The following is a 27,637-nucleotide window of genomic DNA, read 5'->3' as shown; positions in this document are numbered from 1 at the left end:
ACTCTTTGTGACCCTATGGATTGTAACCAGCCAGGCTCTTCTGTCCATGTAATTCTCCAGGCAAGAATACTGGAGTGGGTTGCCATTCCCTTCTCGAGGGGATCTTCCTGAACCAATGGATTGAACCTGGGTCTCCTGCATTGTGGGCAGATTCTTTAACATCTGAGCCATCAGGTCCATACTGTCTGAGTCATCAGATCTAGGTGTTTGGTTTTAAGCAAGCCTTGCTTCCCTCATCTTTTAAGGAGGTTGATGAAACCTCCCTTTCAGGTCAGGAGGGCCAGATGTTATGATTCATGGAGACTGTTTTCGAAGTTCAGTCAGTTGTGTCACTCAGTCGTGTCCGACTCTTTGCAACCCCATGGACTGTAGCACGCCAGGCTTCCTTGTCCGTCACCAACTCCTGGAGCTTGCTCAAACTCATGTCCATCGAGTCGGTGATGCCATCCAACCATCTCATCCTTTGTCATCCCTTCTCCTCCTGCCTTGAGTCTTTCTCAGCATCAGAGACGGTACAAATGACCCCAGAGGGTAGGAACAGCCACACATCAAGGCAATCTATTTTCTCTTGGGCTAGGTTTTTAGTATGCCTGGTATATTTTGGCAGACTACCAGATGTTGTGTAAAAAATCATAGAGGTTCTAGATATTGTAGAGGCTCTGTCCTTTGGCAGGAAGCTACTGTAGGAATGGATTGCCTCTATCGACTCAGGGACTAAATTGATGAAGGGTTGGATTATGATCTTTGTAATGCTCAGTCTGCCTCTAATTCTGTCCCCATTCCTCTGGACCCAGAGCTTCCAGATGGGAACCAGAACTCTTTACTAGGGTATTTCCTGATTGGTGACCTTCACCTCCAATTTCATATTGAAATATTAGGAGAATGCTAAAAACTCAACTTAGCTTTTCAACTGCTCTTTGGATTCTAAAAAAGGAAAAATTGGTGCCATGGTTTTGGATCACTTCTCATTAAGTCCTTTTTTGGGGGGACAAATTTTGAACTCTTACCTCTTACAGGTTTTGACATCCCCAAATGCTCATTTTTGTGTTCCTCCCTCATGAGGCCTCCTAACTCTGTGATGCCTCACCTGCTTTTTAGCAACTACTTTCTGCTCTGCTTCTGATGCTTAATAGTCATTGGCACCCCAATGGAAAAAGTGATGTCAGGCTTAAACTCACTGAACTTCCCTCCTTTCCAGGACTTTTGTACCTCCAGTCCTGGCTGCTCCTTGATGCTTTCAAATAGATTTTTTTTTTAAATTTATTTATTTGGCTCCACCAGGTCTTAGTTGTGGCATACAAGATATTTGTTGCCACATGTGGGATCTTTAATGGCAGCATGTGGGATCTAGTTTCCTGACCAGGGATGGAACCCAGCACCCCTGCATTTACAGCATGGAGTCTTAACCACTGAACTATCAGGAAAGTCCCTCAAATAGAATTTTTGAATGTTTGTGTTTTATCCAGCTTTTCTAGTAATACTTATTGGGAATGTTGTCTGCCTCAGTTACTCCACGGCTGCACTTGAAAGTTCCTGACTTTTTTTTTTTACTTCTGAACACCTTCTCTTATACAACCTTTGTGTTTTATTTATGCTTCTGGTCCTTCGCGGTTTCTACTTTCTGCATATTGCCTACCAGGGCTGCTGGTCTTGCAGCAGGGCTGTGTGTTCAGTGTAATTGGTGTCTCCTGTGGTTGTGTGATGTGGAGGCCCTGACATTCACCCTGTGAGGCTCGGCATGATCTGGCTTTGTGCTTATTCCCTCAGCGACACTTTCCAGCCTCTCAGCATTGGCAAATATGCTTAGAACCCAGAATGGGCAAGGGAGATCTTCTGGGAGGCCTTTCTCAACACTTCAGCCGAGTCCTCTTAGAAAATTCTCATTAGCATGTTATATTATTTCATCCCAGTGCTTCTCACAAGTGTACTTTCCTACTGATTTGTGGAACTGACTGAGTAATTTTTCTATTCTTCTCCAGAATGTGGTCTGAAATGTGAAAACAGTGACCTTGTTGGTCATGTTTACCACTGTATTTCCTTGTATCCACCACAGTGCCTAGCCCACATTTAACAAATCAGTTTGAGCCTTATAATGATGGGTGATGAAAAGGAGGGGATAAAAACCAACATTCATTAAAAATTTATCATTTTATTTAACCTTATCATCTTATTTTAAGGTTCACCTTAACTCTTTGAGGCAGATGGCACTTCCATTTTGCATAGCGTAAACTATGGCTTAGAGAAGTTATGTTATTTCCCCAAAGTCACGCGGTTGATAAGTGCCCAATCTAGAATTCAGTCCTAGTCCTACCTGATTCAGAAGGGACCCCAGCATTATGAATTGTTAAATACTTCTCATTCTTCCAAGCTTTTTGTATTTTCTTCCTTTTTTATTGACTTTTTAATCTTTATCTGAAACTGCTAGAATTCTGGATACTCCTAAAAAAACTCCAAAAAAAAAGGAAAGAAAAAAACATATAGAGGAGAGGTTGAAAATTTCTTTCTGTTACTTCAAAAACAAAATGAGATGCCTTTTATATTTGGATGGAAAGGTTATGGAGGTCAATCTAGATTGTTGTGTGAACTCCTTAATCCCCAAGTGGTTCAGTTGAGGATGAGCATTAAGTTCTTTAATGACTACTGGTTAAGTTCAATTAAAAAGAGGTACTTTCAGTCATAGCAGTGACTATTTAGTGAGCAGCTACTATGTGCCATGCACTACACTGGTCACTTTACATAATTTCTCTTCAGTGATTGAAATGCTTTTGGAAAATAGGCATTATTATTCCTATTGTGCAGGTTTGAAAATTGAGACTCACCAAATTAAACTGTTTTAGGAAGCTTCAGAGTCAGAATTTGAACTCCTTTATGGACTTCCATAAAGATTGCTTATTTCAGTATATAGCACTCAAGCCATCAAGTCTGGAACACAGAAGGAGCTTAGTAAACGTCGTTTGCTTTTTTCAGGTCAGTGATGATACAACGAGCTTCCCAGGAAACAACCACGAAGTCTTACAATGCAGCTTCTTTATGTCTTGCCAAGGAATGTGAATAGCATCTCCAAACTGACCCTTTGGAAAACCTTGAAGGTTCTGAGTGACAGCAGTTTCCGAGTGGCAAATAAGGATCACGCCAGTCTCAACTGCAGGCTGTACTCTGCTGTTTTCTCCAAATATTTTCTGGTTGCAAATGTCATTGATCCAACAGTTGATTTCCCGAGACACATTAGTTCCAAGCTGGTGCAATATGAAAGTCTCCTCCTAAGGAAATTGGCCTTGTGAGTGGCTGTCTCCTGGGAAGATCATGCTGTACTCATTGCTTTACTAATATGATGAAGAGGCCGCAAATACAATTAGCAGGCCTGGTTGGTGATTTTCCAATAATGATATTTGGGGCGTATTATTGGTTTAGCTGTAATTGAGCTTAGGATGATCTGAAAACGTCTAAACCAGAGTGAAAGTCATCCGCAGCTTGGCTCCAGTGTAGATGCTCATGAGTGAGGTGGGCTGATTACTCTTGGATGTGCTGAGCCTGGGGGCATGGGCTCCTGGATGGATGTGGCTTCTCTCAAATTTTGCTTCTTTTCACACCTTCACAAGTAAGGTGACAACTTTGTCATAATCTACCCTCTCCCGAATCCCACCCCATTTCTTATCATTTGGAGTTTACTATATATTTTGTAGCTCTCTTATTTCTCATACAAGTTTGTTCAGTGTATGTTAAAGTCATCTTTGATAGGACTGTTAATGCTAGCTGTGAGAAGAGGCAAGACCTGAAATCTCAGTGATCGAATATCACAAAGGTTTGTTTTTTGCTCACATAAAGCCTCAGGTGGGTTGGCAAAGGCTGTCCTCCACCTGGTGATTCAGGGATCCAGGTTCCTTCCATCCTGTGGCATCATCACCTCTGTACGTATCTGTTGGGAGACAGTTCTCCCTGGATTTCTTGGGTTCTTGTATGGTCTGGACCTTCCCAAGGAAAGGGTGCTGAGAGGCTGTTCAAGGCTGTTGAATAGCAAACTGAAGATACAGAACCTTTCTCTTCCTGGAGACATTCCAAGAGGAGAAAGTTCCCTTCTTCCCTGGTGGTCAAGTGGTTAAGATTCTGTGCTTCCACTGCAGGGGACATGGATCAAATCCCTGGTTGGGGAACTAAGATCCCATAAGTTGTTCAGTATGAGCAAAAAAAAAAAAACAAACAAAACACAAAAACACATGAAAGTTTGCTTTTCTTCCTGGAGGATATTTGGTTACCTTCTAGGCAGGAAACATAGAGACAAGCTCCATGTCCCAGAGACATTTACTTACTTTCCAGAGTAAGAAGTAATCTTTCTCCACAGGGGTGAATAGGCAGGTAACCAGCAGCTTGATAGAAATTCAGCATCTCCCACGTTCAGGGTTCTTCTCCAGTGCTATAAGCCAAGTAGAGGAGGCCAGACTCTTCTCACTACATTCTGCTACCTAGTGTTGTAAACATACCTTCTTTTCTTCTCCCACCCAAACCTCTTTCATTAGGGGCTGTAATGGGTCCCAAGGAAATAAATTCTAGATTGCAACAGAGAATTACAGTGCAATTTATGGGTAAAGAAGGGGCCAGTTACAGGTCAGCTAATGGTGAGGGGATGCATTTGAAAGTCTCCTCAAGGCCTTGTTAAAATTAATACTCTACTACTATATGATTATCAATGTAATTTTCCAACACTGAGGGCACTGCTGCTGCTGCTGCTGCTGCTAAGTCGCCTCAGTCGTGTCCGACTCTGTGCGACCCCATAGACGGCAGTCCACCAGGCTCCCCCGTCCCTGGGATTCTCCAGGCAAGAACACTGGAGTGGTTTGCCATTTCCTTCTCCAATGCAGGAAAGTGAAGAGTGAAAGGGAAGTCGCTCAGTCGTGTCCGACTCTTAGCGACCCCATGGACTGCAACCTACCAGGCTCCTCCGACCATGGGATTTTCCAGGCAAGAGTACTGGAGTGGGGTGCCATTGCCTTCTCTGGAGGGCACTGGTAGTTTGCAAATATAACACTATGGCAAATTCATTATTTAAAGGCTGAGTATGTTAAATCATAAAATGCAAAAGATTTCTTAGTAAGCCCATTCAAATCCACAAATATTTTTGAGTGCTTGGACACTTGGGATACATTGCACCTGAACAAGATACTATTACTCTCAGAAACCTGTGGTTTAGTGAAGAATCACTTGCCTTAACCACTCTGCAGTCAAATTTATTACATTAAGCTCAAAGGAATACGCATTTGTTCTTAAATCTACTCTGTCCCCTGTATTATGGGGCTTCCCTGGAGGCTCAGTGGTAAAGGATTTGCCTGCCAACACAGGAGACACAGAAGACACAGGTTCAATCCTTGGGTCAGGAAGATCCCCTGGTGGGAGAAGTAGCAGCCCACTCCAGTATTTTTGCCTGGAAAATCCAACGGACAGAGGAGACTGGTGGGCTGCAGTCCACGGGGTCTCACAGAGTTGGACATGACTTAGCGACTGAGCACACATGGACCCCTTTATTATGTGCTCGTGATTCCTACCCAATGTTTTCTGTAAATATTCTTTCCACTTTCCAGTCCTGTCTCTTGATCCTTTTCTATTTCTTTAGGATCTACAAGTTGCCTAATAATTAAGTAGGGACTATGCTGGGCAAGACTTCTTTGGTTGGGGGTGATAGAAACCAACTCAAGCTGGCTCAGGTCACAAAAGGGGATGAATCATATGAATGAACTGTCAATGTAAGCTTCAGGCTCAGCTGGATCCAGGGACTCAGATGATGACATCAGGACTGTCTCTTTCCAACTCTGTTTTCTTCTATACTGACCTTTTCCATATGGTAACCCCAGCAGCTCCATTATATATATATATATATTTGTTTATTTATTTGGCAACACACAATCTTGGAAATGAAGAAATTCCCTGTACTTAAGTTTTTAAAAAATGTCTTCGATCAAATCAATCACCCTGATCAAGGAGAGGAAAATATTTTGGCCAGATATGGGTCACAAGTTGTTATGGGCTGAGTTTTATCTCCCCCAGATTCATGTGTTGAAGTCCTAACCACACCCCCTCCCCCAGTATCTCTTAAACGTGACTATATTTTGGAGGTAGGCTCTTTAAAGAGGTAATTGTGATAAAATGAGAGCATATGGGTAAGCCTCAATCCAATATGACTGTTATCCTCATAAGAAGAGGAAATTAGGACTGAGACACACAGAGGGAGACCATGTGAAGACAGGGAGAAGATGGCATCTGCAAGCTAAGAAGAGAGAGACAGACCTCAGAAGAAATTAATCCTGCCAACACCTTGATCTCAGACAGCCTCCAGAACTTGGAGAAAATTTTTGTTGTTTAAGCCACCCAGTCTGTGACATCCTAGTAAACTAATATTAATACATAGTTTCAGCCCTGAAATTGAGGCAAATTTATTTAGTCCCTCTTGAACCTCCCTATTAGTAGACAGTGGGTGGTTACTCAAAGGAAACCCAAGAGGCTATTACTACAAGGAATAATAATTGCCTAGTAGGGGAACAAATCCAGATTGTCCATCATCTGTGTCAGATTATTAATAATTATCAGATATTCATTATGTGTTAGGGCTTGAGAACACCTTATACTTAATATAAAAACCTCATTGCTGCTGCTGCTGTCACTTCAGTTGTGTCCGACTCTGTGCGACCCCATAGACAGAAGCCCACCAGGCTCCCCCATCCCTGGGATTCTCCAGGCAAGAACACTGGAGTGGGTTGCCATTTCCTTCTCCAATGCAGGAAAGTGAAGAGTGAAAGGGAAGTCGCTCAGTCGTGTCCGACTCTTAGTGACCCCATGGACTGCAGCCTACCAGGCTCCTCCATCCATGGGATTTTCCAGGCAAGAGTACTGGAGTGGGGTGCCATTGCCTTCTCCAAAAACCTCATTAGGTGGATACTATTATTTCCCTCACTTAACAAATGAGAAAACTGAGGCACAGCAAGTTATATGACTTATCCAAGGTCACTCAGTGAGCAAGCAGCAGAGCCAGGATTTACATCCATACCTGTTTGGCTATAAAAACCACAGACTTTTACCACTATTCTCTTTTGAAAACCAATGATACTGTTAGCTTCTGATGCTCTTGCTTTTTGTCTTCCCAAGAATGAAAATGCTCTGACTTGAGGCATGGGAAGGATGTATGTTAATATGTTAATTAAGGAAAATTCACTGTTTGCAGAATTCAGAAGTCTTTTTTTCAGAACTGTTTCCTATCTGGGCAAGCCTTTGATTGATTCAAGTTAATTAGCTTTGCAGAACATGAAGTAATTGCTGTTGTTCCTCAAAATTGAGGCTAGGAAGATACCCAGTGACCTGTAACCACCTCAGCCCTGACCCCTAAGTCTGAGGATCAGAACTCCAAAGGCTCAGCAAAGAGACAAGATGGAGAAATTCATCATTTCAGCTGCTGCTTTCCCTCTTGTGTGTTTACTCTGTTTTCTGTCCCATGATTAACAACACAAGCCTCATGCCTGTCTGAATTGGTGGACTAACATCTACAGTTGTGTAAGGAATCTGTCCTGAATTTTATAAATAGGATTTCCAGTTTGAACTATGTAGGCTGATATTTGAGCATTTCACTTAGGAAACAAATTTAGAAAACATCAGACCCATTCATGGTCATTGTGTTTTTTTCCAAGTGGTTCTGATATTTCTGTTGAAACCATCCAGTGATCCCATATATATATATATATATATATATATATATATATATATATATATATCCTAATAGTCTTTTGCAAGATTTATTGGTTGCAAGAAAGGGCAATCCATACAAGTTAGTTCACAAACAAAATTCAAGGGGTCTTTGTTGTTGAGTGTTTATCATCTGAGTCCTGGAGATGATGGAGTTCTTTAGAGATATAATAGTTGTCCTTCAAATCTTACAGTAATTATATAACATTAATTGTTAAAAATTTTAATGATTAACACTAGCATGAATCCTTTTCTACAACACCATCTACCTGTGGCTCAGCCTCTCTAAAGCACCCCCTGAATTTTGAGTGCCCATCACAAGTCCTGGGAAGGGTTGCTGTTTCTTATAACCAGTGAGTCCTGTCAAAGAGAATCAGCCTCTCACTGACGGTCTGACCCTGGTACCTACACAGTGTAAACCAGCTGCAAATGCTTGATTGAAAATCTTGCCCAAAGTGCAGGATTCCATGAGGTTGATGCCACGTGCTTAAAGAACAGGAAAACCACAGACAACCCTTGGGAGTCCAGTGGTCTTAGGACAATCAATACTGATGCTCAGCTGGAACCCGCAGATTCAGCCACGATGGCTGTTGCAGTGACTGGGCTGGTCATTCGATACTGACATACTAGTTATTCAGTGTTTTTATTATCCCCTCCCCCCAAAGAGTTAACAGTTGAAGGAAAAAAAAAAATGACAAGGAAAGTGACACGGTGAACACTTCAAAAGAGAAAGATTTAAATATCAAAAGATTCCAGAAGGCCTTGGGAAAAATTGGTGAAGCCCTTGAATATTTTTTTAAATGACCTTTTTGCTATCATCCTATGAAAGCCAAAGCTGAAATGAAGGATTTTGTCAGAAAAATTACACCAAAAAACCCCCCCTGACTACTTAATTTACTTTTCACTCTTCATAAGAATTCATGTGTCATTGAAGTGGTAACCTAAATTGTGTTAGGTTGATAAGCTTTAGTTTCATTTTTCAAGATAAAATTCCAGCTCAAATATCCCCCACGTTTTTTTTTTTTTTTGGCCACTCTGTGTGGCATATGGGATCTTAGTTCCCTGACCAGGGCTCAAACCTGTGGTCCTTGCATTTGGAGTTCAGAGTTTTAACCACTGCACAATTTGCTATGAAAATTTGGGTATAGTATCAAGTCACCATAGACATCTTCTACCAAGATTGATTTTTACCTCAAGGGTAACCAAAAAACCAGGGAGGAAAGTCCCTCCTGCCTTTCCTCATGGAGCTGATCGATCTTTCTCTTCCACTTCTGGCCATGACCACTCCATTCTCTGCCTCTCTCTGCACATCTGTGCTTCTGCTCACCCACAGGGTACCTGTCAAGGCATCCATGCTTTATATCATATATCTATCTCCCCTTCCTATTACATGCCCTTGGCCATAAGGATTGGTTAAAAGATGAGCATTTTGCTCAATGTGGACCCATATCAGTCAGAAGAAAGAGTTTTGTTTAAAGAGTTAGGGAACGGGCTTCCCCAGGGGCTCAGTAGTGAAGAATCTGCCTGCCAGTGCAGGAGACACGGGTTCGATCTCTGATCTGGGAGGATCCCACATGCCGCGGGGCAACTAAACCCCTGCACCACAACTTCTGAGCCCATGCTCTAGAGCCTGCGAACCACAGCTACTGAGCCCATGTGCCACAACTACTGAAGCCTGCACGCCCTAGAGCCTGTGCTCCATAATAAGAGAGTAGCCCCCTCACCACAACTGGAGAAAAGCCCTCACGGCAACGAAGACCCAGCACATGCAAAAACGATGAATAAATAAAAATAAATAAAAGTAAAGAGTTAGGGGAGGAGAAACTAGGGGGATGTGCACCTGAAGTTGTTGGCAGCCTGTCCTGTTGAGAAATGAAGCAACCTGGAGGAGATCAGGACCAAGATGTGGAGAGAAAATAGGTCCTGCTGACAATGTTTGAGTTGCTGGAGCCTGCCATTCCTGAAACTGGCATGACTCCCTCCAACTTCTGGCCACTTTTTCCTCCTTTTGCATTGGCAGGATTGTATAAGGTTTTATGTAACTTTTACCAAAAAAGCTGTAACTGACACAACATGCTTATTTGATTATGATAGTAATAATCCCTCTTAACCATTCCAAGATACTTCCAGCCGTCATTCCATCTGATTCTCTCAGCGACCCCGGGATCAAGACAGGGCAAAAAGGATAATCATCTTGATGAAGATGGCTGCCAGGTTTAGGGGGCTACGGTGATGCTTTCTCAAGCACTTGGAAAACACAGGGAGTGAAGATTGCCTTTCTGAGCGTTAAACCAAGAAGTCAATATATTATAGATCAAAGCAGAGCAGTACAAAGTCACCTCAAAGAGGCAGGATGGCTCCAAGACCTGCAAAACTTGTCTGTCACGTGATTGAAGGTATTAACATGTTTAAGGCAAGGTTGCATCCATCATCATCTGCCCAGTGGAGGCCCAGAGGACAGAGTTGCAAATGCCGACCTTGGCAGTGCAGCCACTGCAGCTTGTCCCAGTGGACAGGGGGTCTTGCTCTTTCCAAGGCTGTATTTAGGGAAGTGCTTTCAGTTGCAAGTCATATAAAAGCATACTGATAACTGTGGTCAATTAAAGGTGGCTGGAACTGCTTTGCCATTCCTCCCGTTAAGAAGCAGCGTCTCCTTCCTTTTCTCTTAAATTGAGCTCACCCTCTGATCTACTTCGAAAAACAGAATGGAGTGGAAGTGATGCTCTATAATTTCTGAGTCTAGGCTGCAAAAGATCTGCAACTTCTACTTTTGCACACTTGGACGATTCCATTTTGTGACCCAGCTGCCTTGTTGTGAGAAACCCAAGTCATACAGAGAAAGGCTGAGCTACCAGCCAGCTGCCAGTCATGTGAGTGAGCTCCTTTGGGCATTCGACTCAGTCGAGCTTCCAGATGATTGCAACTCCAGTCAATACCGTGTGGAGAGAATAACTGTCCTGCTGAGCCCAGTGAACTCATAGAATCATGAGAGATTATAACAGTTGTTTAAAGCTGCTTAATTTTGAAGTGATTTGTAGTTGTGCAATGGAAAATTGAAACAACGAAGGCTTAAGCGACAAAGACACTTAATGGTGTTCTCTAATGGGAAGTCCAGATGTAGGAAGTTTCAGGTTTGGTGCATCAGGTCAACAATATTATGAATGATCCATACTCTTTTTTTTCTTCCCGTTCCATAAATCTTAGCACATTGACTTTTCATCTCCCTCATGGTCGAAAGATGGCTCTGGCTATCATATATTTTTAAGCAAAAGGAAAGGGAAGGAGGTAGTACCAGTGAGCTCTTCTCTTGCCTCTGTACTTTTCACCAGAAAGGCAAGTATCTTCTCAGAAGCCCCTAAGATGACTTCCCATTATGTATCACTGGCCAGATATGGCAACCCTTAGTTCTAAGGAAAGTGAGTGTATGTTTATCTAATCTCTATGTTAAACAGCCTTTGGAAAGGGAGTTGGCAATTGCCTCTCAACAATGACCAAAATCTCTGCCACAAGATGGAGGCAGATATTGCTGCCAATTGACTTCTAAGAGTTATGAACACCTGACTGGTTGATAAAGGAGTACAACAGGGCTGTATATTGTCATCCTGCTTATTTAACTTACATGCTGAGTTTGCTGTATTCCCCTGTGCTGTACAAAATATTGTTGTATGTTATTTAGTCACTAAGTTTTGTCTGACTCTTTTATGGCCCCATGAACTGTAGCCCACCAGACTTCTCTGTCCATGGGATTTCCCAGGCAAGAATACTGGAGTGGATTGCCATTTCCTTCTCCAGGGGATCTTCCCAACCCAGGTATTGAGCCCACGTCTCCTGCATTGGCAGGCACATTCTTTACCTCTATGCCACCAGGGAAGCTCTATTATGCAAAATACATCATGTGAAATGCTAGGTTGGAAGAATCACAAGCTGGAATCAAGATTGCCAGGAGAAATATCAACAACCTCAGATATGCAGATGTTACCACTCTAATGGGAGAAAGTGAAAAGGAACTAAAGGGCCTTTTGATGAGGATGAAACAGGACAGTGAAAAAGCTGACTTGAAATTCATCATTCGAAAAACTAAGATCATGGCATCCAGTCCCATCACTTCATGGCAAATCAAAGGTGAAAAAGTGAAAACAGTGACAGAGTTTATTTTCTTGGGCTCCTAAATCACTGCAGATGATGACTGCAGCCATGAAATTAAGACACTTGCTCCTTGGAAGGCAGGTTATGGCAAACCTAGACAGCATGTTAAAAAAGCAGAGACATCACTTTGCCAACAAAGTACAGTCAAAGCTATGGCTTTTTCAGTAGTTGTGTAAGATGTGAGAGTTGGACCATAAAGAAGGCTGAGTGCTAAAGAATTGATGCTTTCAAATTGTGGTGCTGGAGAAGACTCTTGAGAGTCTCTTGGAAGGAGGTCAAACCAGTCAACCCTAAAGGAAATCAGTCCTGAGTATTCATTGGAGGGACAATGTTGAAGCTGTAGTTCCAATACTTTGGCCACCTGTGCCAACTCATTGGAAAACACCCTGATGCTGCGAAAGATTGAAGACGAAAGGAGAAGGGGGTGGCAGAGGATGAGATGGTTAGACAGCATCATTAAGTCAGTTGACATGAATTTGAGTAAACTCCAGGTGATAGTACAGGAAAGGAGAGCCTGGCATGCTGTAGTCTGTGGGGTTGCAGAGAGTCGGACATGACTTAATGACTGAACAACAGATTATGATCCCATCTGAACTATCTTTTCCATGAAATGCTTGTTCCCAGTCATTTGAGTTAACTGCCACTAAATATTCAGTGGATACATCTGTCTTTCTTTGTCCCAATTTTATTCAGCAAGAAACCAGATTATTATTTATTTCCCCAGACTGGTCTTCTTACCAGGAGAGAATGCACTGATTGTGTAGACTTTCTGAACCAATTCCTACTGTAGTCATTTCTCTTTGCACATGATCAAGTTGTCATCTGGTTTACACATTGGTGTGTAAATAAGAAGTGTGGCTAATGAGATGATACCACACTCAGTGTGCTGAGAAAGCCAGGTTTCCATGTTTGCAATGATCTGAGTGCAATCACTCAACCTTCATTGTGTCACAGAAATCTCCTTTGAAGACGGCTTCCAGTCATTTCTTCTGGTGGGGGCACAACCAGTGACTGAGAGAAGACATCCAGAATTTCTACAGAAATGAGACTGAATCGGGGCTGAGTGGCCATTTGTCATGCTCCCGGACCTCCTGAATACACAGAGACCCTAGCAACTTCAGGCTTATGGAGATGTTTGACCTCACAACCCAGATTTTATGATTCTATCCTGATTTAAAACTGTCTTGTTAACCTTAAAATATCAGTGTGTGTAATGGTTCAGAGCACCAGCTTAGGCTTGTCTGGAGGATCGACCACATATTGACTGTGTGACCTTGGGAAAATGTTTTCCTCTCTCTGAGTGTCAGTTTTCTCATCTGTAAAGTGGAACTGATTTTCAGGCCTCTGCCTTGCAAGGCTGCCATGAGAACAACAGTGTGTTGTATGCAAAGTGCTTGGCAGAGTATCAGTCTGGAGCTGGTGCTCACTAGGTGAGAGCTGTTTTTATTTTCACAGACCTTGTGTCCCTACTGGAGGTCAGAAAACCTAGTCACCCCCGGCCGTGCTGCTCCATCCTTATAGGCCTGACTAATACATTCCAGTAATAATGCAGTGAGTGTCAGCGGTGCGCGAAACACAGTGCTTGCATTGAGGGGGATAAAGAAATGTAAGACATGCTCCCTGAGCTCAGAGAAGTTATAACCTGGTTGGAGAGGCAATATTTAAAAACATGAAATGGTTAAGTAACCGTGCCCGACACATCAAGATGATGGAGAAGCCCCAGGTGCAATGGCAGCTGCTTCCATACCGCTTGTCCTGTCCCGGTGAAGTGGGAATAGCCGTTGTCTTGGAGTCAGACAGACTTTCCTGGACACTCCCCATCCTAGGCTGGGTTAGAGACACCGCCGCTGCCCCCCACTCCCCACCCCGCCCCGCCCTGCCCTTGGGATATCCCCTTTGATGGTACTTACTGTGCTGAAATGTAATTGTTCACTGTCCAGTCTTCTCTGTGAAGTTGGGAACAGAAGAAGTCATTCGTTCATTTTTAATGGGTATCTGCTCTATGCCAAGCAGTGTTCTAGGCAATGAGAACAAGACAACCATTGTGTATATTCTTAAAAACATCAGTTGGGTTATGTGGAAAGATGATAAATAAGTAAATATATAGACATACTGAAAGACAAGGTAGTGGAGGAGTAAGTGGATGTGGAGTAAATCTTTCTCCATGGATGCGTCAGGAATATACCTTCAGACACAGAAGATCTTTCAGAACGCCTGCTGAGAGTGGGCAAGAGCCCCTGACCACCGGAAAGGAATATACAGATCCATGCAAAACTCCGTGGGTCAAGTTTTGACTGAAGATGATAGCATCATGGATTTTCTAACCTACCAATGTTTTCTAAACTTGTCAGATAGTGACAATCACCAGGATACTTGTTATAGTTGTAGATTATCCATTCAATATGAACAGTTTGTGTTGGACTCTTGAGAATCTATTTTTTTTTAACATGAAGTCCAGGTGATTCTTATTTTTCGACACACTTAACTGCATCTCTATACTATTTTAATGAATAAAAAATTGGGGGGAAAAACCAACATAGACATATACTGAGTTGGGTGATGGTTAAGTGCTAGGAAGAGATTTCAAGCTAGATGAGGTGTGTTGTAAACAGGCAGATGCTTCACCCACACAGCCCATCAAGGAAGGACTTGCTGGTCAGCTGTGGGAGGGAAGTCAGCAGACAGCCTGCACCTGTCAGCTCCTTCAGGGTCGGCCTGAGCCGCAGAGCCACCTTACCAGGCTCACACCCTTTCCGGGACAACCTGCATCCAGGGACTATGACTGGAGGAGGTACATTTCAGGCTGACTCAGGACATCTGGGGGGATAATATGTGCTTGCAGAGCTCTTCATCTGTATGAACAAGGCTTTGTTGAAACTCTGTCATGGTTGATCTTTTCCCCTTTCCTCAAACCTGCTTTTCTCCCCTATATTTCACAATCTGTCACTGTTTGCTTCAGGACAACCCAACATGCGACAAGGGGATGGAGCCTCGGGGCATGGGAAGGGCTTGCCAGCTGGATAAGGTGGTCAGGGAAGTCCTCCCTGAGAAGGTGACATTTAAGCAGAGACCACAAAGGAGGGAGTTAGTTATGCAAAGATCTGGAGGAACAGAGTTTCAGGCAGAAGGAACAACAAGTACAAAAGCCCTAGGATAGGAGTACACTTGGCACATCTGAGCATCAGTGGCAAAGCAACCCAGAGTGCAAGCCCAGGGACAGAGGGTGACTGTTGGAAGGGTCAGCTGGAAGTCACTTGTACACAGACATCTCTATCATGTATCCCTAGTGCCCATACACCGAATGCCCTGAATAAATGTCTGTCAACCTGACTGTACTGTTGTTCCAGCTTCTCTTCTCTCTCCTCACATGACCTTGAACAAGTAGTTGCTCAGCCTTGCAGTGCCATGGTTTCCACACATGTAATCAATCAGTGGTGAAAGTGGGACTCTCGGACTTCCCTGGTGGCACAGTGGTAAAGAATCCACCTGCCAATGCAGGAGACACTGGTTCAATCCCTGATCTGGGAAGATCCCACATGCCTTGGAGCAACTAAGCCTGTGCACAACTACTGAGCCTGTGCTCTAGAGCTCGAGAGCTTCAACTGCTGAACCCCGCACACCCTAGAGCCTGTGCTCTGCAACAAGAGAAGCCATTGCAAAGAGAAGCTATTACAACCAGAAGCCCGCACACTGCAGCTAGAGAGTAGCCTCCACTTGCTGCAACTAGAGAAAAGCCCATACGGCACGAAGACCCAACGGGGCCAAAAATAAAATAAATAAATCCATAAAATTATATTAAAAAAAAGAAAGTGGGAATTGGAGCTCTGGCTTAGAGCTCTTGCTCCTGGACCATTTTCTCTTCTCGCAATTCCTACTCCCTTCTCCCCTCTCCCTCCAGGCATCTGGAGCATGCCCGGTCCCACCTCCATGATCCCAGCAGCTTTCCTACTGGGAAGGTGGTTTCTCTGGGCAGCTTACCCTCCAATTCCAGAGCTCCTGAGCTGAGAAGCAGCCAGGCTGGGGCAGTGGGTGGGGGAGGTGGCAGAACCAGGAGGGAGAGTTAGATTACTCTCCTCTGATAATAAATAAACCCGATTAAGGCATCCCTGCATCCGTGAGGCAGGGTGCTCCTTTGGAGGGTCTTTTTGCTTTGATAAAAACTGCAATATCTGAAAATTGTCTCGGGCACCCGAGAACTCCCATTTTATGACTTGCACGTGCCTGGGATAAATTGCTTTCGCTGCCTTTTTATATATAATTCAGGTCCTTATGGATGCTGGTGGGATGCGTAACACTCTCCTGTAATGATTTATTCATCTGGGGAAGCAAGAGTTCCCCCACTGGGTTGTGCCCCGCCTGTCTGACAGCTTGAAAGGTTGGCGCTGCAGGCATGTGTTGGGTTTGCCTCCAAGGAGTCCGTTTTGGCCGGTGAGCTGTCCTGGAAAGCAGGTCTGGCTGGGTGAGGGCCACTCATCCATCATGAGACTTTCTCTGAGGCAATCACTGGCTGAGCTCAACGACTTTGCAGGTTTGACTGCAGGCTCCCTCATCACCACCTTGGGGGTATGGGGGTACTCATAACCCAATTTTACAGCTGAGGAAATGAGGTTCAGAGAAGTTATGTGACTTGCCCAAGGTCACCTGGCCAAGCAAGGAAGGGATTTTCCTATCAAATGTGCCAGCTTCATTTTGCCCATTTTGCACCGTAGCCAGGTGCTTTCCTGATGCATACAGACTCACTTCCACCTCAGCACCTCCCTGTGAGGTGCAGGTGCAGTGACTTACTTCCCCATTTTACAGGTAGAGCTGGGGCTCAGAGAGGCGAAAGGACTGTCAGATCACCCCTCTATGGAGACCAGATGACTGGGATTTTAATGTAAGTCAACATTCGTTTATTCTTGTATTCATATATTCATTGAGTTACTGCTCCATGCCTCGTTTTCTCATTTGTCACCGTCCTCATTTAACTGGGGACAATATTGGTACCTAGGGCTTCCCTGGTGGCTCAGTGGTAAAGAATCTGCCTGCCAATGCAGGAGACTTAGGAAATGAGGGTTTGATCCCTGGGTTGGGAAGATCCCCTGGAGGAGGAAATGGCAACCCACTCCAGTATTCTTGCCTGGGAAATTCCATGGGCAGAGGAGTCTGGCAAGCCACAGTCCATGGAATTGCAAAGAGTTGGACACGACTGAGCAACTGAGCACACACACACTATTAGTCCATACCTTATAAACTCATTGCGAGGCTGAAATGAGGGGTTAGACAAAGGAGTTCACATATATAAAGTGCACTCCGCAGTGTCTAGCACACAGGAAAGTGGGGTATCAATTTTAGTTGCAATAATAATTATTTCCTCATTCAGTTATTCATGCTTTGATTCCACAAGTATTTTCCAGTAGCCTGTTCTGTGCTGGGGACTCTACTGGGTGCATTGCACACGTTAGCTCATTTTCATCCTTACTGCTACCCTCATCTCACAGATGGAAACTCAGAGAGATGAAACAAATTGATGGTGGTTCCCCAGGTAGGAGGTGAACTCCATTTTCCAAAATAGGTCAACATTCATTCATTCATTTAATATATTTTCATTAAGAATGTATTACGTGTGGGCAAGGTGTTTCAAATATTCCTGTTGATTAAGTGTGGAAATGAGTACAAGGGTGGATAAGATCGGTTCCTGTCCTCAAGACACTTGTGATCTTTTGTATGCAATATAGACAAGCAGACAGGAAATGACTGTATTTCATAAATTCTAAGGTATACATTTTGCCATGTATTAACCTCTTCAAGAGGGGAATGCATCTGTTTTTTTTACCACACTTTGACTTGTGGGATCTTAGTTTCCCAACCAGGGATTGAACCTGTGCCCCCTGAAGTGGAAGCATGGAGTCTTAACTACTGGACCACCGGGGAAGTTGCCAGGATGCGTCTTAATGATCAAGGGTGTGAAATCACCACTGACCAACAGTAGTCAGGATGCGGTTAGCCTTGCCTGGAAATGACAGTGGAGCTCTCTTTTGAGAGTTCTTGTGTTGCTAGTGCTTTTCACGGCACACAGGACCACAGCTTATAGGAAAACATGGACACTGGTTTTAAAAATGATTTAGAAGACCCAGACTTTGTATTGAAAACATTTTTGGATGATCTTAGCTGATGTATTATGCTTCTTTTTTTAAAAGAAAATATGTGCTAGAGTTATATGTGATAAAAAATTGATGTATAAATAGGTCCAAAAGTGCTTTTTAAATATATAGAAGTAAAGGGATAAGAAAGCATTGTGACTCTTGGGCATATAAAAAACGTATGTCCACATAAAAACATAATTCACAATAGACAGAAGGTAGAAATAGCCAAATGTTCATCAGCTGATGAATAGATAAACAAAATGTGGTCTCAGTTCAGTTCAGTCGCTCAGTCGTGTCCGACTCTTTGCGACCCCATGAATCACAGCACTCCAGGCCTCTCTGTCCATCACCAACTCCCAGAGTTCACCCAGACTCACGTCCATCGAGTCAGTGATGCCATCCAGCCATCTCATCCTCTGTTGTCCCCTTCTCCTCCTGCCCCCAATCCCTCCCAGCATCAGAGTCTTTTCCAATGAGTCAACTCTTTGCATGAGGTGGCCAAAGTACTGGAGTTTCAGCTTTAGCATCATTCCTTCCAAAGAAATCCCAGGGCTGATCTCCTTCAGAATGGACTGGTTGGATCTCCTTGTAGTCCAAGAGACTCTCAAGAGTCTTCTCCAACACCACAGTTCAAAAGCATCAACTCTTCGGTGCTCAGCCTTCTTCACAGTCCAACTCTCACATCCATACATGACCACAGGAAAAACCATAGCCTTGACTAGATGGACCTTTGTTGGCAAAGTAATGTCTCTGCTTTTCAATATGCTATCTAGGTTGGTCATAACTTTCCTTCCAAGGAGTAAGCGTCTTTTAATTTCATGGCTATAGTCACCGTCTGCAGTGATTTTGGAGCCCCCAAAAATAAAGTCTGACACTGTTTCCACTGTTTCCCCATCTATTTCCCATGACGTGATGGGACCAGATGCCATGATCTTCATTTTCTGAATGTTGAGCTTTAAGCCAACTTTTTCACTCTCCATTTTCACTTTCATCAAGAGGCTTTTTAGTTCCTCTTCACTTTCTGCCATAAAGGTGGTGTCATCTGCATATCTGAGGTTATTGATATTTCTCCCGGCAATCTTGATTCCAGCTTGTGCTTCTTCCAGCCCAGCGTTTCTCATGATGTACTCTGCATATAAGTTAAATAAGCAGGGTGATCTATCCCTACCATGAAGTATTATTTTACTACAAGAAGGAATAAAGTAGCAACACATGCTACAATATGGATGAACTTGAAAATGTTATGCTAAGCGAAAGAAGCCAGTCACATCGGTTCACATGTTATATGATTCCATTCAAATAAAACTTCAGAATAGGGAAATCTATGGTGGTCGAAAGTGGATTAGTGGTTGCCTGTAACTGGGTTAAGGGTGAGGGACAGAGGAACAGGGAGGTGATACCTAATGGATACAGGGTTTCTTTTGCGGGTGATGAAAATTTTTTAAAAATGGACTGTGGTGATCTGAAAATGTATCACAACCCATGGAGTTATACAGGTTCAATAGGTGAATTGTATGGATGTGAATTATATCTTAACAAAGCTGTCAGAGAAGAGGGAAAGCTTTGGCTCAGAGTATTTCTTAGATCAGTTCAGTTCAGTTCAGTTGCTCAGTTGTGTCCAACTCTTCACAACCCCATGGACAGTGGCCTGCCACACTCCTCTGTTCATGGGATTTTCCCAATTCAAGGGGATCTTTCCGACCCACATCTCCTGTGTCTCCTGCATTGCAGGTGGATTTTTTTTTAAAACCATTGAGCCACCAGGAAAGCCCACAATAACTATATGTGTGTTTATATTTTTTTTCCTGATGCACATACAATAAACACATAACTGTTAGAATTAACATATCGGTTCAGGTACCACCTGGACTTGGTTTATACAACCAGGTCCATGCAAAATACATATTGTCATTTAGAAAACTTTCAAACAACCCAAAGAGGAAGGCACATCAGGTGAGATGGACTCTTTTTTTGTGCTTGCGTGCTTAGTGGTCAGTCATGTCTGACTCTTTGTGCCCTTTGGACTGTAGCCCACCAGACTCCTCTGTCTATGGGATTTTTCTGGCAAGAATACTGGAGTGGGTTGCCGTTTCCTTCTCCAGGGGAGCTTCCAGACCCAGGGATCAAACTTGAGTCTCCTGTGTCGCCTGCGTTGCAGGTGGATTCTCTACCTGCTGAGCCATTGGGGAAGCCCTTTTTTACTGAGGAGTAAACTGAGGCTCCAAGAGCTACAATGCCTTGGCAGGCTCACACAGCTGGAAGGTGCTGGAACGGGCCTGCTGGCTCCATCTCTTGCCTCTGTAATTTTGGATATAAATTCTTCCTTGAGAAAGAGTTTGAACCTGCAACTCATCTAATTTCCCTGAAAGGTTAGACTGCTCATCCACACCTGAAGGGATGCTCATTCCCACCAGGTGTGGGCAGTGGCGTCTCTCAGCTTCTGTGGAGAGCAGGATGTGTTGTAATTGATCGCCCTGCTGCCTTTCCCCCCCTGCCCAGGCTGAGTCACTGCCAGAGATGAACTGGCTGATATTTCAGCTGGGGAGATAGCATCTCTCCCGCTACCCCTCCTTAATAAGCTTCCAGTCATTGGTGATGGTGAAAACCTTATCTTCTTCTGCAGGTATGCCTATCGGCTTCACAACCCCTCACACAGTTGTGTCCCCAGGGGCCAGAATCCCACCTACCTGCTCAAGGTTAAAAACAAAACATCCTCCCCCCCCTCCAACTCTCAGAAAGGGTGTTTGTAACATGCTGCGTCTTTGAAGAGTGAATGCCACATTCAGGAAGTGGTCTTAATTGACATCAAAATGTATCTTCCTGATGTGAGTTATCTGCTGCTGCTGCTAAGTCACTTCAGTCGTGTCTGACTCTGTGCGACCCCACAGACGGCAGCCCACCAGGCTTCCCCGTCCCTGGGATTCTCCAGGAAAGAACACTGGAGTGGGTTGCCATTTCCTTTTCCAATGCAGGAAAGTGAAGAGTGAAAGGAAAGCCGCTCAGTCATGTCCAACTCTTAGCGACCCCACGGACTGCAGCCTCCCAGGCTCCTCCGTCCATGGGATTTTCTAGGCAAAAGTACTGGAGTGGAGTGCCATTGCTTTCTCTGGTCTGTTATCTAGGGATGGCCTATTTTGCTCAGTTTTCAATTGGAACATATGAAGCTAGAGAGGTCAAGTGGTTGCCTAAGGTTGCGAGGCATAGTGGAGAATGGCGTTGAATTAAGGTAGGCAGGATAACCAGGGATCAACAGTCCTAAGAACCACTCAGGTATGAAGTTTGGCTACTTTGCAAACTGTATTGGTCTTGAACAAGTTACTTAATTTTGTGTGTCTCTGTTTCATCACCTGAAAAAGAAATGACAATAGAAGCAACTACCACATAGGGTTATTATGAAGTTTAAATGAGCTCATCTATTTAAAACATATGTAGCACAGTGTTTGACACAGAGCAGACAGTCAGTAAATGGTGTTGTTATGGTCGCTGTTGTTCCTGGGAGAAGAAATTCGGTTTTTACCTCTTCCCTCGGGAACTCCTAACCCTCCTGGCAGGTGAGGACATGCAGCAGGTTCAAGCTTTGTTGCTCAGAATGTGGCCTGTGCACCAGCAGGAGCGTTACTGGGAGTTTGTTAGAAATGTTGAGTTCCAGGCCCTGCCTCAGATCTGCTGAATCTGCATTTTAATAGTGTCCACAAGGGATTAATTTACACCTTGCAGTTTGAGAAGCACTGATCTAGGGCTTTTCTTCTCATCTTTCCCTGTGCATCAGGGTCACCTGGGGAAGTTTTTAAAAATGCAAATGCCTGGGCCCCACCACTACAGATTTTGGGCCATTGGGATAGAGTCCTGGCATCATTATTTTTTAAAAGCTCCCCAGTGACTTTGATGCATAGCAAGGTGTGATCCCAATTATGGTGGGGGCTGACTTGCCTTAGAGTTGGAAAGAATTAAGTTTGAGGCTAAGGCCCTTCCACTTACTAGCTTTGTGATCTTAGGCAAGTTGCTTAGCTTCTCTGATCCTCAGTTTCTTCACAGTAATCCGAGAAGAACAATCCTCCTCCCTCCCTCTCCCACTTGTGAGGATGAAATTAACACTGATTATGTACAAGAGCCCGACAACTAGATATTGCTAGGTGTGAATGGATGCACTAACCCTCTTGTGTGCTTCGTGCTGTGCCAGGCCCAGAGGTGGTATTTGGCTATTGTCATCAATACTAATATGATTAGTGGCAGTGGTACTGTATGCAAATATGAAGGATTAGGAGCTCATTGGGGCATGGCTTGTCTCCTGTGGTGATGCAGGGAATACTTGTCATAGATTGAGAAGGCAGCTTCAGCAAGGTCAAGGAAATAACAATCCTTGCTACCATTTATTAAGCACTAACTATGCATCTGTCACTGCATTAAATACTTTATAAAAAACTAAAAAAAATAAAGTTATACATGCCTGATGCTGGGAAAGATTGAAGGTGGGAGGAGAGGGGACGACAAAGGATGAGATGGTTGGATGGCATCACCGACTCAATGGACATGAGCTTGAATAAGCTCCAGGAGTTGGTGATGGACAGGGCAGCCTGGCATGCCACAGTCCATGGGGTCGCAAACTGGGGTGGGACACAACTGAGCGACTGGACTGAAGTAAACTGATACATGTGCTTAATTTAGATTAGTGGTTCTCAACGTGTGTGTGTGTGTGTGTGTGTATGCGAGTGTGTGTTGCCCCCTGGGGACATTTGGAAATGTCTGGAGACATTTTTGGTTGTCACAACTGGGGGTGGGGGTGTTATCTGTTATTGGCATCTGGTGGGTAAGGGCCAGAGAGGCTGATAAGCATCCTGTAGTACACAGAATGTCTCCCAACACAAAGCATCACCTGCTTCCCAAATGCCAGTGATGCTGAGGTAGAGAAATCCTTGTTTAGATTCAGGCAGCTCTGCAAAGCATGTTATATAAAACAACAGCCTCTTGACCTCTTTCTTCCCTTCCCCCTCCCCCAAAGCAACCACTTTTGCCCTTTGGGTGGGTTATTTACCTGTATGTCTCTAAGTAGCCTGCTTGTATTGTGACTTCTTGATGATTCCATTCTAGACTTTACCCCTTGGCTTCTCTACTGTGGAAGGTGAGGAGTTAGCGTTCCTTCCTCAGCCCCCACCTGTGCCCACCTACACATGTGCCCCCTCCCCCCAGATCCGCTGTAATTTCTGTTGGATCAATATTCTGTGTTTATATTACCCGGACTGTAAGTGGTGTGCGCTGCTGGTGCTGATGTAGTCAACCCATTACTTTCCCTTCCCGCAACGTCTTTTGTTCTCTCTGAAGTTAATAATTGCCTTGTTTTTCCCTTGGCTTTGTTATCTATGTACTTTCCACTAACTCAGCCCTCAACTCTTTTGCCAATTGTCTAAATCTCCTTTCAAGATATTCAGACCCATCAGGGAGGAAATCTATCAACTTTGCCTTTCAGAAGGCGTCTCTTCGAGAACAGGCGAAGTGTTTCTGTAGGGAATGTTTTATGTAAGACTCACAACAGCCCTGTGAATTAGGCACTGTCATCATCATCCTCATTTGACATTTGGGGAAAAAGTCTCTCAGAGAGGTTAATTGAGTTCCCAAGATCACACAGCAGGATGTGGAGGAGTCAGAACTCAACCTCGGGACTGTGTGACCCTGAGGCTCTGGGACCTGGGCTTCCTTATGTCTCAGAAGGTCACTCTAGTGCTTCCTTGGTGGCTCAGTGGTAAAGAATTTGCTTGCTAATGCAGGAGATGCAGGTTCGATCCCCAATCTGGGAAAACCCCATTTGCTGTGGAGCAGTTAAGCCCATGCACCACAACAATTGAGCCTGTGCTCTAGAGCCTGGGAGCCACAGCTACTGAGCCCACGTGCCCTAGAGCTGTACGCTACAACAGGAGAAGCCATCAAAATGAGAAGCCTGTGTACCGCAACTAGAGAGTAACCCCTGCTCTCCACAACTAGAGAAAAGCCCATGCAGCAACGAAGACCCAGCACAGCCAAAAATAAATTAATAAATAAATAACATTTTTTTAAAAAGAAGGTCCCTCTAGGAGAAAGCCCTTCAAAATACCTCCTGAATCCAGACTATAACCTGCCCCAGTGAAAGAAGAGTAGCTTATTCATTTCTGTGTCTGCTGTGTGGATCACAAGGCCAGGCGTGGAGCAGGACTCCCAGTGATGCTGGCTGAATGGACAAGTGGAGAATTTTGAGAGGAGTGCTCCGGATCAGGGTATCAGAGGAGCTGGAGCTTGCCTTGTAAATATCATCTATTGTTATTTTGCGGCAAGTCACTTAACCTCTAGCCTCAGCCTATTTGGCTGTCACATGGAGCTGAGAAGACTTGCTTCAAGGATTGTTTTCAAGCAGCCTGAAGAAGCTGATGAAAGGCAGATCCTCAGGAGCCTATAAAACAACTACACGGATTGGTGCAATGGCATGTCAGTCACCGCATGGAGGGGTGGTGGGGAGGGAGGATTTCTGCCAAGTTCTGCCCCCCTCCCTTCCCCTCCTCTTTGCTTCCTTCTTTCTTTTCTTCTAAGTGAAACATGGCATAATTAATTTAGAAAAGAAAAAAGAAATGCCTTACAGTTGAGAAAAAGATATATATGTTATAGCCTAAGCTAGTTCTCATATGATAAAATATTTATATTAATGTGTCATAAAAATTGATGTACCCTTCTCTTGCCTGGTATCATTAATGGGTAGATGTGTAACATCTTATTTTCTTGTCTTCTTTGCTCTCTGTCCCTCCCTCCGTCTCTTTCTCCTCCCCAGCAATGTACAGTTTCAAATGACTATGAGGAAATCATTTTTCATGAACAACAACAATAAAAAATAACAATAGAAGGTATTTATTTAGTGCTTACTATGTACATGCTTACTATGTATTTAGTGCTTAAAAGAACTTGGCAGACCTTTTGCAAGTCCTTTTTGCTATGCAAGTCCTTTTGCATTTTAACTCATTGAACTCTCACACAGCCCTCGGAGGTCAGTGCTATTGCTGTTCACATTTGACAAAGGAGGAGACCGAGGCACGCATCAGTCACTGGTTCAAACCTGTCCATCCTTACCCTAAGACCCTTGCTCCTGGCCGCTCCTTCCCCATTTCCCTGTGCTATGGTGTCCAGACTCACAGTTTTCAGATCGAGGCCAGTGTCCCACAGCCTTCTGCTGGTGAAAGGCACCTGATATTCAAAGCCTTTTCAATTTGCAGTAACTAGATGTACCAAGAACTTTTTAGTTTTTGCAGCTCAAATTTTGGATGACAAAGTAGGTTTTTTTAGCATGGAGTGGAGACATCTAGGGATTCCACATCTAGCAAGCTTTCAGATCTTGGCAGCACAGGGCTGGCTGTCAGCAGTGGTGGAGACAGGAGACCCAAGGAGTACTGGGGCAGCCAGCCCCTGCTAAACCAGATTTGTGTTTTAGGAACATGACTTTTTGGTTCCCAGACTGTTGCTCCCTGGCATCCTGCTTGTGTGCCTTGCAGCTTTAGTGTCAGCTCTTCCTAAACTTGATGCAAGCTGTTTCCTGGAGCTTTTCAGAGTCAGGCTCTGATGAAGAAGAGCTTATAATGAGGCTCCCAGCCTGCAGCTGCTCCACAGGCCACATACACGGACACATATACACAGAGACACATACACAGACACATGCTGAGACACACACAGAAACACACATTCCCAGACACGCCCAAAGACACAAACACAAACACACATTCACAGACACAGAGATACACACTAAGACACACATACATGCAAACACACATAGAGACACACATGTATACGTAGAGACACACAGACACACACAGAGACATATATTCACAGGCACACACGAAGGCACACATATACAGGACACATATACATACACACTCAATCACACACCAGTGCACACAGAGACACAGACACACACAGAGATATATATTTACAAATACACACAAAGCATACACACAAAGACACACGCACACTCAATCACACACCAGTGCACACATATACACACACATATATTCACAGACACACACAAAGGCACACACATATACAGAGACACACACACTCAATCACATAGCAGTGCACACAGACACACACAGAGACACATATTCAGAGATACACACAGAAAGACACACATACACACTCAGTCATACCCGAGTGCACACAGACACATGCAGACACACACAGAGACATATATTCACAGATGCATAGAAAGGCACACACATAAACAGAGACACACACACACAGACTCAATCACACACCAGTGCACACAAACACACACTCCTCTGCCCATTTTTCCCATTCACTGCTGTTGTTTTTTAATCACAACAGTGCAGCCTGTAGTATCTGGTCCCAGCCCACAACAGGTGTCCAACAAATGCCTGTTAGATGAATAAGCACAAGGGTGATTCAGGTATTCTCTGTCTGCCCTGTCCCTGAATATTGTTTTATTGTTCTGGCTTGCCTGGCTATATTTGGAAAAGAGATCCAGAAAGGGTTCCTGTATTCATTTTGGATGGTGCCAGGCTCCCTAGCATGACTTGAGAAGTCCTTCATGATCTGGCTCCTGCCAACTCCTTTCGCCTCATTCCCCACAACCCTCTGGTGTGTCCGTCTCCACTTTCAGCAGTTTAAATTTTTTTTCAGGTCATGGAATTCTTTGGGGATCTGATGAAAGGCATGGACCCTCTTCTTCAATATATAGACATCTCCACACTCAAACAGTGTCCTGAATATAATTTCTAGGGATCCCTAAGGCCCATTCATGGATCTCCAAGGAGCGTACAGGGGCCTGCTGAAGGACCTCTGCATGTAAGGCTGGGGAAACCCAGAGAGGGAAATGCCTGGCCCAGGGTCATGAATGACAGAATTGGAACCAAGACCCAGGCCTCTGGATCTCAAGTTCAGGACTTCCTCCTTTTAAACATCCTGTGTTGATGGATGAAAGCCAGGTAATTAGTTGATACAATGAATGATTAAATGAGACACTCTTCTTTGCCTTCTCCATCCATCAAACCCTCAGCACTGGCAGCTCTGTCAGGTGTTCAAATACCAGCGGTTTTTGGAATTCAGCAGTCCTCCTTGTAGTTTGGTATTTTCCTGATGGTTATTAATGGCAGTGATTACAGCACAGTCCTGTTGGCTCTTCCTCGGAGCATCTGCCACACAACCGAGAAAGCTCAGCCTCAAGCCTGCAAGCTGGAATCAGGAGAGTGCCCAAAATGAAGGCTGTTTGTTTCAGCTGCTAAGGGCCATGTTCAGAGCTCTTGGGACCAAGAAATGTGGTCAGCGTGGTCCTCTGCATCTCATCTAATGGCTCTATATTCCTGATTCCTTGAGCCAGAAACCAGGGCACAACCTGACATACCCCTCTCCTCATCCTCCCAGGCTAGTCCATCACTAAGGCTTGTCTCTTTTCACATTGTATCCAGTCTATCCACTTCTGTCATCTTTTCTGCCACCACCTTTACAAAATCAGATCAGATCAGATCAGTCGCTCAGTCGTGTCTGACTCTTTGCAACCCCATGCATCGCAGCACGCCAGGCCTCCCTGTCCATCACCAACTGCCAGAGTTCACCCACACTCACGTCCATGAGTCAGTGATGCCATCCAGCCATCTCATCCTCTGTCATCCCCTTCTCCT

General features: G+C 44.2%; 1 protein-coding gene across 1 annotated transcript in view; it reads left to right on the top strand.

Moving 5' to 3' along the window:
* Window positions 1-16,687, top strand: part of SUDS3 (SDS3 homolog, SIN3A corepressor complex component) — a 161,721-nt gene extending 145,034 nt beyond the window's left edge. Inside the window, exon 13 of the mRNA XM_061384866.1 lies at window positions 16,669-16,687. Within this exon, the coding sequence (XP_061240850.1) occupies window positions 16,669-16,672 (4 nt within the window). The 3' untranslated portion in view covers window positions 16,673-16,687. The remainder of the gene's footprint in view (window positions 1-16,668) is intronic.
* The last annotated feature ends 10,950 nt before the right edge of the window (window positions 16,688-27,637 follow it).

Source organism: Bos javanicus, chromosome 17, assembly GCF_032452875.1.
Source record: "Bos javanicus breed banteng chromosome 17, ARS-OSU_banteng_1.0, whole genome shotgun sequence".
Lineage (NCBI taxonomy): Eukaryota > Metazoa > Chordata > Mammalia > Artiodactyla > Bovidae > Bos > Bos javanicus.
Note: the sequence above shows the minus strand (reverse complement) of the source record. Positions and strands in the feature narration are given on the sequence as shown.